Source organism: Nothobranchius furzeri, chromosome 3, assembly GCF_043380555.1.
Source record: "Nothobranchius furzeri strain GRZ-AD chromosome 3, NfurGRZ-RIMD1, whole genome shotgun sequence".
NCBI classification, from domain to species: Eukaryota; Metazoa; Chordata; class Actinopteri; order Cyprinodontiformes; family Nothobranchiidae; genus Nothobranchius; species Nothobranchius furzeri.
The window spans coordinates 45,171,447-45,186,192 of NC_091743.1; the positions used below are offsets into that span (position 1 = coordinate 45,171,447).

General features: G+C 40.6%; 1 protein-coding gene across 7 annotated transcripts in view; it reads right to left on the minus strand.

The window, feature by feature from the left end:
* itpr1b (inositol 1,4,5-trisphosphate receptor, type 1b) overlaps positions 1-14,746 on the minus strand; it is a 206,723-nt gene that overhangs the window by 128,676 nt on the left and 63,301 nt on the right. For 4 of the 7 annotated variants that reach the window (XM_054748811.2, XM_015959905.3, XM_015959911.3 and 1 more), the window contains exons 20-35: positions 10,404-10,595; positions 10,063-10,314; positions 9,833-9,974; positions 9,594-9,747; positions 9,293-9,483; positions 9,074-9,212; positions 8,934-8,988; positions 8,670-8,835; positions 8,413-8,580; positions 8,254-8,325; positions 8,041-8,178; positions 7,828-7,953; positions 7,547-7,747; positions 7,118-7,369; positions 2,454-2,579; positions 2,206-2,334 (exon numbers count right to left, since the gene is read on the minus strand). In XM_054748811.2, coding sequence (XP_054604786.2) covers positions 2,206-2,334; positions 2,454-2,579; positions 7,118-7,369; positions 7,547-7,747; positions 7,828-7,953; positions 8,041-8,178; positions 8,254-8,325; positions 8,413-8,580; positions 8,670-8,835; positions 8,934-8,988; positions 9,074-9,212; positions 9,293-9,483; positions 9,594-9,747; positions 9,833-9,974; positions 10,063-10,314; positions 10,404-10,595 — 2,503 coding nt within the window. Of the gene's footprint in view, positions 1-2,092; positions 2,111-2,205; positions 2,335-2,453; positions 2,580-7,117; positions 7,370-7,546; positions 7,748-7,827; positions 7,954-8,040; positions 8,179-8,253; positions 8,326-8,412; positions 8,581-8,669; positions 8,836-8,933; positions 8,989-9,073; positions 9,213-9,292; positions 9,487-9,593; positions 9,748-9,832; positions 9,975-10,062; positions 10,315-10,403; positions 10,596-14,746 lie in introns of all 7 variants that reach the window. The other 3 variants (XM_015959904.3, XM_015959908.3, XM_054748785.2) reach the window with 2 other exon arrangements.

Here is a 14,746-nt window from a genome sequence, read left to right on the forward strand (position 1 = left end):
GAAGCTACCCTCTCGTTCCCCGGGGTAAACACCAACACAAAGGCAGAGAGTCTTGGGGCTAACAAAAAGCCAACCCCAGCCCTCCGCCTCTCACCCGGAGCAACTCCAGCAAAGTAGAGTGCCCAACCCCTCTCAAGGACTTGGGTTCCAGAGCCAATGCTATGGGTCAAGGTGAGTCCGACTATATCTAGCCGGTACTGCTCAACCTCTGCCACAAGCTCCTGCTCCTTTCCCGCCAGCGAGGTGACGTTCCATGTCCCAAAAACCAGTTTCCTTGTCCAGGGATCGGACCGCCAAGGCTCCCGCCTCGGTCTGCCACCCTATCCACACTGCACCGGACCCTTCATGTTCCTCCTGCGGGTGGTGGATCCACAGTTGGATGAGTCCCTGTATCCGATTCGGGGTGGGCCCGGCCGGGCCCCATGGGCGAAAGCCCGGCCACCAACCGCTCGCTCACAGGCCCCAACCCCAGGCCTGGCTCCAGGGTGGGACCCCGGTAACCAACCGGGTTGGGTACTCCGACTCTTTGATTGTACATCCATGAAAGATCCTCTGAAGAATCTGCAGATGCAAACCAATTCCACCTGTGTGCCTGCGGCATCTCTAGGACTGGAACAAGTCGGTACCATCGGTCTTCTCTACCGGACCCATTAACCTGAGGCTGTTCAACATCCTCCTCTGACCTCCGGATCCACGACGAGGGTCGCCTAATGGTGAGGTAGAACACAGATTGCGTCTGAATGCTCTTTAAGAGGAACAACTTAGCTTATTGACAAAACCACATTCTTTTTCACCCAGAACGCATCCTTTCTCCAAGATACACATTCTGAGACATTGCTTCACCCACAAACAAAACACACTTCACCTTAGATTCATCCAAACACAGGGTTGTTTTTAATACCAAAGCTTTTATAAATTGTCTTTTAAATTGTATGTTTAAATTGTTTAGTAATACATTTCTTAACCTTTTTAAACTTGACTCTATCTTGAAATTAACATGGAATGGGTGTATATTGATCACTGAACAAGCAAAGATCTTTAGATCTTCTGAAATAACAAAAACATTTGCTATTAAATTAAATCTTTAAAAATAAATATTATAATCTTTTGATTAACATAGACCAAGCAAGTTGGTGTATGAATTTATGGCTGTTATATATATATATATATATATATATATATATATATATATATATATATATATATATATATATATGCGCATGTAAATTTCATTCGTTAATTTGTTTGATCTTCTTAGGAATTAAAACACAAGCTGTTAGCAACAGCCTTTAATTCCTAGATATGTAGTTCATTAACGCTATATATTAATAAGCTATCTTGAGTTTATTTGATGTAAGATAAGAGGACTGTAAGGTAAGAGGACCCCCTCGAACACGAGATGTTTCATCTCAAGCAGTTTCATCCTCATGAAACATACGTTTATAAATAAAAGAAATAAAGGTAAAATTCAAGACACTGTAGGGATACTTATTCCTAGCAGACAGGCCAACAACGTCAGGTCCAGCAGGTCAACAAACCCTGAACATGACTCAACACAACGTAAAAAATAAAGCTAATTTCTACTTGGAAATGACTTTTAAGCGCAACAAATACCTCTGTTAACTTTCCAAGAATGGCTGCCTGTTACAGGAGAAATGGAAAAATGTCACTAAATCATAAAGTGCAAACTAATTCAAAAAGGAGATTCTACATTTTCTATTGGAACCAATGCAAAACAAACTAACTCCACAAAACAAACAGCAAAATGATGTCCTTTAAGCAGAAACCTTCCTCTACTGTACTGTTTCTGTTCAAAGGATTTGGAAATCTAAGGAGGATAATGGACATGTTTTATTGTAAAAGGTATGGGGAACCAGAAACAGCCACAGAACACATTGCATCAGTGCAGGATCTGAACCACAATCCAGAAAAACCTTGTGCAACACACCAACACATCTGGGAAGGAGTCTATGTGCTGACTAATCAGTGGAAACATTAAAACCAACACCGTGGATCCTTTTTCATCATTCAGATGGAATACTAAAAGAACACACCCAAAGGTGGATACAGAACTGGGGTTTTCATTACTTACATACATATGACGTGCCATCTGTGTACAGGGGAGAGTGTCATGTTGGCTCAGCCTCTTTAGAGCAAACTCAAGTGACTGCTTGTATTATGTAAACGGAATCCTTAACCATTTACCTGCAAGCTTGTGCTCTGGTCAGAGAAAGGTGAACTGAAGAAACATGTGACGATGCTCATGATAGTCTCGGTTACATAGCGCTCCAGCATGGTGTCTGCATGCTTCCTGTCACTAGTGTTGTTGCAAACCTAGAAAATAGCAGAGATAACAACAGCATGAGGTAAAAACCACAATATGATGACCTATATGTTTGTTGTCTGCATGCTTTGGTATGATGTTCAGATTGTGTGAAAATACTTTGTCTTACCCTGCAAATGTCTACCAGGAAGTTCTCAAACAGCTTCCACATGTGGTTGGATGTATAGATCTCCTTCATCTCCACCTCTGTGTCCACATAACAGTGGTTAAGAAAGTTGATATAGGCGATCTTCACCTGGTAAGAATACAAACGTTAAAAAATGCTAACACACACACACACACATTATATACGGTATATATATTAGGGGTGTGCCGTACGCCTGACATCCCGGTTCAGTACATACCTTGGCTTAATATTACGGTTCGGTACATTTTCGGTACAGTAAAAAAAATTAAAAACGCTTTTGGGTAAACAGTAAATTCTTTATTTACATTTAAGTTGAACATTTACTTGCATGACATTCTGCGAGACATTCCCAGTAAATAAAAATTAACATACATAATGTTTAACATAAAAATATAGACTGGTTTCAATATTTTATTATTGGAAAAATGCAGCATCAACATTTGACTTGCTCTTTACAAATAAAGTGCAACTAAAAGAGCTGGCTTAACTACTGAAATCAAAAATTATTTTGTGCATACAAGCAAAACTAAGAATTTTTAAAGTGCAACTATTCTGATAATCTCTTGAAAACTCTTTAACATGTAGTCTGAGAAAAAATAAGATAAAAAATAAATATATGCAAGTTTAAATATTTATTTAAGAATCTGCAAGATGACAATTGTGCTGGTTTTTCTTAAGAACAAAGTGTAAATGAAGGAACAAACGGAATTATTCAGATTGAAATAGGTTAACAAAAACATTCTGCAACATTAGGAGTTCCAGCTTGTTGCCTTTTTAGGTTCACTCAACCTTCATGTTTTTTGCCAGAAATTAGTCCACATTGTCTGCAGATAGGGCAGATCTGTTGGCTGTTACAATATCTCCAGCAGTAGAAAAACCCCTCTCGCTGGGGACAGAGGACGCTGGTATGGCAAGGTAGCATTTTGCTAGCTTGGCAATGTGGGGATACATGTGTTCATTGCTACATGTCTCACCAGGAAGCCTTAGTGTTCCCAAACAGGAGACTTTAATGACAACGGTGGATATTCGAGCTCTTCCTCTCCCGAGTCGCTCGCCATAACTTCTGCGGCGCTCCACTATGTGTTCAGTTAGCATGCTGTAGGTTAATATGCAGCACAATTAGAGTAGAAACCCGTACGAAAGTGCGTACCGGACCGACAGGGGCATACCGACACATTCGAATACACAGAGGCGTACCGGCCCGCCACTAATATATATATATATATATATATATATATATATATACACACACACACACACACACAATGGCATGTCGCTCAGGAAATTATTATATATTTATACCAGAATACTTCTGAATACATGAACCGAAGTCTGAATATATGGACCAAAATCTAAATGTATGGGCCAAAGTCTGAACATATGGACTGAAAGCTGTGCTTTCAGTGGGTTCGGATTGCAACAACATGCACCGCCACTTCAAACTCTCTGACCTCTCGGCATACCTTTTTTAAATACTTTTTTCTAGGCGGTGCACACTGGTAAATTTTCGGGTCATTTATTAGTCGAAATCGCCGAGTTCTAAAAAAATATCTGTCCCTCTAACATCAGCCATCCACGGTCCGTGCCCAACGCAGCCACTCCCGATAAGTTGGACACGCGCTCCATGAAGGTCCGCATTTTGCGCAAAAGGTGCATCACTGCCGTGAGACGCACAGCGAATTCAGCCCCGTCAGCACAGACAGAGGAGACACAAAAAGAGACGAGTTATCGACACTGCGCACGTTCCTGCAATGACAGCAGCAGCACCTGAACAGCCAGTGGTTCAATGGTTAAATGCGCCGACAGGCAGGGGGATGGAGCTGGACATACATCCAAACAGAAATATAGATCATTAGCAAACTCCGAGCGGGTTGGAGGATACTGATCGCTACTGCAGTCAGCTCGATTTCCGACGAGGAATATATATATATATATATATATATACATACATACATACACGCACACACACACACAGGTCCTCCTCAAAAAATTTGCATATTGTGATAAAGTTCATTATTGTCTGTAATGTACTGATAAACATTAGACTTTCATGTATATTAGATTAGTTACGCACAACTGAAGAAGTTGAAGCCTTTTATTGTTTCTAATATTGATGATGTTGCCATACAGCTCATGAAAACCCAAAATTCTTATCTCAAAAAATCAGCATATTTCATCCGACCATTAAAAGAAAAGTGTTTTTAAAACAAAAAAAGTCAGTCTTCAAATAATTATGTTCAGTTATGCACTCAATACTTGGTTGGGAATCCTTTTGCAGAAATGACTGCTTCAGTGCAGCGTGACATGGAGGTAATCAGCCTGTGGCACTGCTGAGGTGTTATGGAAGCCCAGGATGCTTCGATAGCGGCCTTAAGCTCATCCAGAGTGTTGGGTCTTGCGTCTCTCAACTTTCTCTTCACAATATCCCACAGATTCTCTCTGGGGTTCAGGTCAGGAGAGTTGGCAGGCCAACTGAGCACAGTAATACCATGGTCAGTAAACCATTGACCAGTGGTTCTGGCACTGTGAGCAGGCGCCAGGTCGTGCTGAAAAATGAAATCTTCATCTCCATAAAGCTTTTCAGCAGACAGAAGCATGAAGTGCTCCAAAATCTCCTGATAGCTAGCTGCATTGACCCTGCCCTTGATAAAACACAGTGGACCAACACCAGCAGCTGACATGGCACCCCAGACCATCACTGACTGTGGGTACTCGACAATGGACTTCAGGCATTTTGGCATTTCCCTCTGCCCAGTCCTCCTCCAGACTCTGGCACCTTGATTTCCGAATGACATGCAAAATTTGCTTTCATCTGAAAAAAGTACTTTGGACCACTGAGCAACAGTCCAGTGCTGCTTCTCTGTAGCCCAGGTCAGGCGCTTCTGCCGCTGTTTCTGGTACAAAAGTGGCTTGACCTGGGGAATGCGGCACCTGTAGCCCATTTCCTGCACACGCCTGTACACGGTGGCTCTGGATGTTTCTACTCCAGATTCAGTCCACTGCTTCCGCAGGTCCCCCAAGGTCTAGAATCGGTCCTTCTCCACAATCTTCCTCAGGGTCCGGTCACCTCTTCTCGTTGTGCAGCGTTTTCCGCCACGCTTTTCCCTTCCCACAGACTTCCCACTGAGGTGCCTTGATACAGCCCTCTGGGAACAGCCTATTCGTTCAGAAATTTCTTTCTGTGTCTTACCCTCTTGCTTGAGGGTGTCAATGATGGCATTCTGGACAGCAGTCAGGTCGGCAGTCTTACCCATGATTGCGGTTTTGAGTGATGAACCAGGCTGGGAGTTTTTAAAAGCCTCAGGAATCTTTTGCAGGTGTTTAGAGTTAATTAGTTGATTCAGATGATTAGGTTCATAGCCCATTTAGAGAACCTTTTCATGATATGCAAATTTTTTTAGATAGGAATTTTGGGTTTTCATGAGCTGTATGCCAAAATCATCAATATTAGAAACAATAAAAGGCTTGAACTACTTCAGTTGTGTGTAATGAATCTAATATATATGAAAGTCTAATGTTTATCAGTACATTAGAGACAATAATGAACTTTATCACAATATGCAAATTTTTTGAGAAGGACCTGTATATGTGTGTGTATGTGTGTGTATGTCTGTGTATATATATCTGTACAGACAGACAGACAGACAGACAGACAGACAGACAGACAGACAGACAGACAGACAGACAGACAGACAGACAGACAGACAGACAGACAGACAGACAGACAGACAGATAGACAGATAGATAGATAGATAGATAGATAGATAGATAGATAGATAGATAGATAGATAGATAGATAGATAGATAGATAGATAAGAGACAGACAGGACAGGAAGATAGGAAAATAAAAACCAAGAAAGCAAAACACAGTTCTTAAAACATAAAATGTAGGTAGATTGATCCCACTACACATTTGTACCTATATAAAGCAATAACGTATCAGCATGTAGTATTTATATAGTTGATACAATTCAGATCATGTTCAAAACTCTGTCCCATGCCCAGGGACGTATCTAAGCATTTTGGGGACAGAGGCAAAATAGGCACCTGCCAGGTATTTTAAGTTGAAGTGCTATCTGTTTTTATATTAGACTTTTTATATTTGCAATAAAGTCCAAAAGTGAAGAATTTATGTTATGTATTACTTGATTGTTCAAGCTACTTCACAGAAGTGATCTGTTGTTAAAAATAAAAATAAAAAGACAATTAAATAAAAAATAAGGAACATTCTGGAACTGTTTCTTCCTTTTCTTTCTTTCTGTCTTTCTGTTTTTATGTATTGAAAGTATCGGATCGGGACTCGGTATCGGCAGATTCTCAAAATCAAATGACTCGAACTTGGGAGCAAAAAAAACCTGATCGGGACATCCCTAATATATATATATATATATGTATATATGTATATATATATACATATATATATATGGTTTTTTTTGTTTTGTTTTGTTTTTCTCCACAGAAAACATTCATTCATACTAGCGACCACAGCAGATTTATTGATATAACGAGTGAATGAGAGCTTTTAACATTTAACCAAATTACTAAACAAGTAACTGGTTTGCTGTTTTTTATTTTATTTTTGGTTTTGCAAAAGGTGCATTTCAACAAAAAATATTTTGATACATATCAAGTTGGGTATATCATACCTCTGGGATACAGTCCTCATGGGTGACAACCCGTACAATATCATCCAGGGGAAGCAAGGAGTTGCACTTTATCTCAGTGTAGACGTTCTTGCCCTCGGTGCAGACAGCCAGCAGCTCAACCAGGTGGATGTGATACATCAGAGGACTGCTCTCATCCATTCGGTCCCGCTCTGAACGCATCATCTGGACCAGGGTCTGGAAAGAGGCGCGGTCGTTGTAGAAGACCAGGACATCTTCACCAGAGTTCACCAGCTGAGTCGAAAAGAGCAATCATGGAGGTACATGTTGGGATAAAGAAGGCAAGGCTGTAGTGAATGGACATATGTGGGTATAAAATGCACTGGAAGAACTAAATATGGTGGCTGCAAAAACCACACAAGGCCTGCTCTGAAACCAGGCTGGTTTTTCCGTAGACCACACTGAACCGACCTCTGCCATCACGATGTCCTGACACTTCTTGATGAACTTGTTTTCCGCTTTAACGATGGTCTGCAGAAATTTGAGGTATTGCACATGTCGACCATGTGTCTCTGTACAGTGGACGAAGTGCTGAACTACTCGCTCACTGATCTCACTGCACAGCTGGAAGTTATTCATAAAGATGTGCTGCATGGTGACTGCCTCCAGAATCTGTGACCATGGAAAGAAGCACACAGATCAGTGGTGTTATCTGGAAAAAAGCCAACATTTTAGATGGCTGCAGTACTCACTCCTGGGTTAAGAAATAGGTTGATGTGCTTATGTAGTAGAGCCTGGTTCTGTTGATTCCCTGCACAGAAGTTCTGCAGGAATTCATGAGCTAATTTCATGATGTCCTGCATTTGAACGTCCTCCCCCTGGCACAGATCACGGACAGTTCATTTGTAAATATCTGCAGAGCTTAAAACTATTTTGTGATTTACGTCAGAATCTGGGTTTTGCACCTTCTCATAGGGGATTTGCAGGAGCTCCAGCACCACACTATGAGCTCCCATATTCCTCAGAAGCCTCTGCTGCTGTTTCTTGCACTTCCTTCCTGAAGATCCCTCCTGGACACACAGCTTACTGAGGCGAACAAGGATCTAAACACAAGACAGCAGCAGGGTTTAGATACAAAAAGAGATTTAAAATAAAACCACTTTGAAAAAGAGGTATACCTCTTTTACAACTCTGTAGTTGTAACTGCTGGTGCTTTCTGATGTCTTCCTATCTGAACCGGGAGAATCTCCCTATAGAACCGAACAATTGTAACATGTTGATCTGCTTTGTCTCTTTACATCCTACATGCCTTATGCTGAAGCTAATAAAAAGTGCACCTTCTTTTTGTTGTCAGACTCTGAAGGTCCATCTCCATCCATCCCATCTTCTCCTTGCCTTTTGTAAACCCACAGTTCAGACTTCTCCACAATAGAGCGCAGTTGGTCCAGGTCTGACTTGATCTGCTTGTAGTTCTCAACATCCTGACTGGTGACCAACAGTTGGACCTAAAAAAGAAAAGCAAGACTCATCTCATTGTGCTGCAGCTACGTATGTGTGTATGGGTGTCCTAGAGGCTTGAGTGCAGTCAGTTTACTTGTTTGAAGGCCATGAGGACCTCCTGTCTCTGGCTGAAGTGTCTGAAGAGCAGGTGAAGAGCTCCAGACACAAGGGGTGGGTAGTCGTGCATGGTCAGGTGCAGCAGGACCCGAAGGAATGTGCGACCTCCATGGTCGTCCAGGTCTAGAGGAGAGTTTTCCTCGCTTTGAGAAGAAAATAATAACGCGTTGATAGATGCAACTAGATTAAACGTAAAGCTTTAGTGAAGCAGCTGCAACAGGTCTGGAAATTTCTAAGCTACCTTCCACCAAAGATTCCTTCTGCTTGTTCCTCAATGTTCTCAAAGTCTAAATTTCCTGGAAGTAAATCAAAAGGAGGAAACACCTATCAGATTAATGAGAACAGAAAACGACTCAAGTGTTAAACGATGTGGTGTAATACCCGGCATCTGAGCCGTAACGTTGTTGGTTCCATTGGCACTGGTGGTGGTGTCTCTTTGGGGGTTGTTCTCATCAAACTCGCGTTTGAAAATACAGAGCAGGCAGGAAATCCTGTAGTCCAGCCGCACGTTTAAAATAAACTATAGGAAGTAATGCGAGGTCACTATATGAACTCAGGCTAGGCTTTGAGAGTAAATTTCTTTGGGGGGAGGGGTCCTACCTGTAGAATCTCAATGATCTTGAGTTTTGTGTCCATGACCATGATGTCCTCCCTCTCAGGTTCAGCTTGAGTTTTCACCACTTCTCCCTCAGGCTGATGGGTCGGTGTGGTGGGCAGCAAACCACCTCCTCGCAGCACCACCTGTGTCATCAGCTCCCCCACTTCATGAATGGACTTCATGACGTTACTGCCTGCTACAAAACATACAAGCATAAAGTCAAAGTGTAGTCTGCTTTCTTGGTCTTTTATTCATCTAGAATAAGAAAAAACAGCGACGCAAGTCGAAAAACTCTACACTTACCTTTATTTTCATCCTCCTTCTCAATCTTGTTTATGGGGTAAACAGTGCTGACATGCACACAGTCTAAAATGTTCAGAAGGATTTTTGTCAAGCGCAGCAGGTCACTGAAGTTGTAGAAACCAAAGTATATGAGGTTCCTCGCCAGGTTCACAACCTGCAACGAAGTCAGTAAAACTGAATAATTAATCATCTGCCTAACCTAAGTTCCTATCTGTTCACACGGTAGTCAGAGGAGTTACCTCAAAGGTCAGCTTGTTTTTCTCTTTGCCAGAGAAGGGAACGTTCTGTGACACCACTTCCCTCAGGTAGTTCTCCACAAAATCCATGGTGAGGCTGAACCGTTCCTTGATCTCATCTCGGGTGGTTCCATCATTGTCGTAGCTTTAGAGAGAAGAAGCTCACTGATGAGAAAACATCTTTAGAATGACAACCGCGTGCCTAAATCACAGACGAAATACGATTTACTCACTCATCAATAGCTATTTGGGATGGAATCTCAGACCACAGGCGGGCATATTTGACAGGTGTGACCTGCTCCTGAGGGTCCCGGTCCACGTGCATGTGCAGCATCAGGCGGCAGAAAGACGCCCGCAGATCATACGGCAGGTCCTCATCAGACATGCATCGCAGGATCAAATCCACATCCAGCTGACCAGAGATCTTGTTGATGGCCAGGTACTGACGGTCCAGACACATCCGGGCAAAGAGGTTCAGCTGGCACCTGCAGAAAAAAAGGGAAAAACAGAAACGCACCAGATTAGGAGTCATTCCTTTACCATGAATCCTATTTAACAAAGAAATACATCTTACCTGTAGTAGCTGACCACTTCTTGATCCTCCTTCTGGCCCTCCCTTGCATCCTGGGCCAACTCACGAACACTCTTATTGCGAATCTCCTTGCAGTTGTCTTTCCAGAACAACCAGACCTCCTCCTCATCTTCCGCCTCTACAGGAGCCTCCCCATTTACTCCTGCCTCGATCTCAAACCTCGACAACACCAATCTGAGCAACAGCACAAAAGAAATCTGACAAATCTTCTTCATTTACGTGACAAGTTTATGATTTAATGCTCGTGAAAAGCTCAGCAAAGGGCACAATCTTGACTAACAGTAAAGTTTCAAATTAGAAAATTATTAGACAAAATATCAAAACAGGGCTCCGAAGGGAAATATGGTGTTGGGTTAGGGTTGGGCGAGTTGAATAATTTTTCCCACCACCAATAATCAGTCCAAAAAAAGACGATGGACAATTTATTCGTGCATGTGACGTCATGACGCACGGACTGATGTGCACACACAGAAGAAGACCAAAACATAGATTTTTTTTATACAAGCGAGTGCACACGTTTACTGGAAGAGAAATTTAGATTTTTGTTTTTGGTTTAATTTTGTATTTGTAGTTTTGTAGAGTGGCATATAAAAGGCTCATATTAAACATGGTTAAAGTTTTAAAAAGAAGCCTCGTCTTTGTGCACACTATTAGGGTATATTGTGGATAGTATTTTTCTTGATAAAGTAGATGAGAGTGAAATATTACAAATAGTGCAACAGTGTCCGAACAGCATTTTGGACAAGCTGAAGACTTTTAACTACATTCTGTGGACTTCCTGAGAGTAATGAATTACAGTAATCCAGTCTTGATGTAATAAATGCATGAACTAGTTTTTCAGCATCACTCCTGGAAAGGATGCTTCTAATCTTAGCAATATTCCGAAGGTGGAAAAAGGAAATCCTACAAACCAGTTTAACCTGGGATTTGGACGACATGTCCTGGTCAAAGATAACACCAAGGTTCCTTACTTTGTTTCCGGAGACTAATTTAATGCCATTCAGGTCAGGTGATTGACTAAGCAATTTCCTTTTCTGGATTTCTGGTCCAAAGATGAGAACTTCCGTCTTGTCTTGATTTAAAAGCAAAAAGTTCTACGTCATCCAATTTTTTATGTCTTCAAGACAAGCCTGTAATCTACCCAACCGATTAGGTTCATCAGGGTTAATGGATAGATATAACTGAGTATCGTCAGCATTACAGTGGAAGTTTATCCCATGCTGTCTAATGATTTTACCAATTGGGAGCATATACATAGTAAAAAGAATTGGTCCAAGCACTGAACCTTGTGGTACTCCACAAGTAACCTTGAAGTATGAAGAAGATTTGTCATGTACATTTACAAAATGAAATCTATCAGACAGGTAGGATTTAAACCAGCCTAGCACTGTTCCTTTGATCCCTACAACATGTTCAAGTCTTTCTAAAAGGACATTGTGATCAACTGTGTCAAAAGCAGCACTGAGATCTAACAAGACTAGAACAGACACAAGATTCTTATCTGAGGCCATAAGAATATCATTTGTAACTCTCACTAATGCAGTTTCAGTACTGTGATACTCTCTAAAAGCAGACTGAAATTCCTCAAACAGATCATGCTCACATACTTGGATGACCACTATTTTCTCCAGGACTTTGGATAAAAATGGAAGGTTAGATATTGGTCTATAATTCAATGGGTCATCTGGATCTAGAGAAGGCTTCTTAAGTAAAGGTTTGATTACAGCAACCTTAAAATCTTGTGGTACATATCCATTTAATAAGGATAGATTGATTATATCTAGAATGGGGGCAGTAACCAAAGGAAATGCTTCTTTAAATGATTTGGTTGGGATTGGGTCTAAAATGCAAGTTGAAGGTTTAGATTAAGCTAATATTTTTGATAAATCTGAAAGCTCAACTGGATCAAAATGGTTCAAACACAGATGAGGTTCTACAGTCACCTCTGAAGCTGCCTCACTTACTGAGGAAGAAGAAATCGCATTAGGGAGGATGCTAAAGATTTTGTTTCTAATAGAATTAATTTTACTTGTGAAAATTCCCATAAAGTCATTGCTGCTGAGGGCTAAGGGAATAGATGGCTCAGAGCTATGATTCGGTGTAAGTTTAGCAACTGCACTGAAAAGAAATTTAGGATTATTCTTATTCTCCTCGATTAGCGATCAAAAATAAGCAGTTCTAGTTTGTCGAAGCTTATTTTCATGAAGCACAAGACTATTTTTCCAGGATAGGTAGGCCTCCTCATGGTGCGTAGAGCGCCATGTTCTCTCCAATTTCCTAGAGTTTTGTTTTAAAGCTCGTAAATGAGAATTAAACCAGGTAGCTAACTTCCTGTCCCTAATTACCTTCATTTTTAAAGGGGCAACATCATCTAATGCCACATGTAAAGATGAAGTAACAATGTGAACTAAAGCATCAATTTGTGAAGGGCTAGAAAGAAAAATATTGCCTTCTGATACTTTCCTCTGAGATGCTGAAGATAGTAAAGTTGGAACAGTTGATTTAAAAGATGCAACAGCATTGTCAGATAGAGACCGACTATAGTGAAATTTACTTTCATGTCTCGAGAACTTAGTTATAAAAAACTCAAAGGTTATCAGAAAGTGGTCAGAGAGGACTGAATTATGTGGAAAGATCATTATTTCCTCACACTCTATGCCATAAGTCAGCACAAGGTCCAATATATGATGACAGGAATGGGTGGAGCTATGTATTGTTTGAGTAAAACCAATTGAGTCTAAGATATTACTAAAGGCTACATTGAGGCAAAAACCAAGATTCCGAACAGCGATAATGGAAAGATGTATCACAGTTAAAGGTGTCTATTTATGGAATAGACTTGACAGTGAAATAAAACAATCAATCATTTTCTGTATTTTAAAAAAGTGTCAAATATATCATGATGACATAATAAGACCTTAAGAAGGCTGATAGATTTGTTTTGTGTTGGTGTGGCGGGTAGGTGAACGACAGGCTTTGAGTTGAACAGCTAATGTCTTGATGTGAAAAAGGGGCAGATAAGTTTTTGCTTCTTTCTGCTCCTTTTCATTTATGATTATTTGTGAACATGAATTGTTTTAATGTAACTTTTATTTGATTGATTGAATGAAATAAACAAAAAAATGAAATGAAATGAAATGAAATGAAGTGTATTTTGTTTAAAACGTTTTAACCAAACGAAGGCTACTGGGGTTCTTTCTTTTAGGAGTAGGAAATGGAATGAATCGCTGCTGCGTTTGGACGCACTCTGAGGAGGCAGCATGTGCTCGCTGCCAGAGGCTGCACGATCCATTTATCCCCGTCACTTTCATTTTTAAAACAATGAATAATCATTCGTTAAATTCCCATTCATTTTAATTAATATTTAGTCTTAACAATCAGAATCAGAATCAGAAAAAGGTTTATTGCCATTGCCAGTGAACAAACAATTCACAAACTAGGAACTTGCTTCAGTACTAACGTGCTACATATAACATGAATAATATAATTAAAAATAGAATAAAGTAGAATAAAATATAATAAACTAGCATAAAACTTTGCTATAAAAAAGGCAGGTAATGGTAATATGGCCGATAACGTGACGTTATGTAAAGTACAGAAGACGAGCATGGTTGTGTATTTATAAGCTGTTCACAAGTCTAACAGCAGATGGAAAGAAGCTGTTCTTATGGCGAGAGGTTCAAGCTGATCAGAGTGCCCCAGTAACACAAACAATGCAATGAAACGATTTCACTTAAAGTAGGAATATTTCACCTGCTGTGGCCCAAACACATTTTCCTTCTGCTCAGCGTAAACCTGGACTGGTCACCAGCAGCCTGTGTATAAACAAATATCTCTAGAGAGCTGGATGAAGAGGTTACGAGGTTCTGAGTTTTTGCCTCAGACAGACTTGTGGCTGTTTAAATGTTGTTATGGATGGATCTGTGCTCCACAGACACACTCGAAGCAGGAGCTGAATAACAAGCGCTACTTAAGCCTAGGGATGAGCGAGTACACAACTATCTGTATCTGTTCAAACATCTAAATTATCTGTATCTGTATCTGTACTCGGAGTGGCCATGGCCTAACCCAGAAGTGGGTGTGGTTTACATCGATACATTATTTTAAGTCTAAAATTGATACGGACTGATCAGAAGTTGCTGTGTGTATTGTTCATTTGAAAACTATTTACAGAGCAGCTTCAGAGTTGAGATTAAATGTTTTTGATCGCAATAGTAAAGGAACTTTTACAGAACAAGTTTTTCAATAAAATCAGAACATTAATATTTAAGTGCATGAATTAATACAGAGAGAGAGAGAGAGAGAGAGAGAGAGAGAGAGAGAGA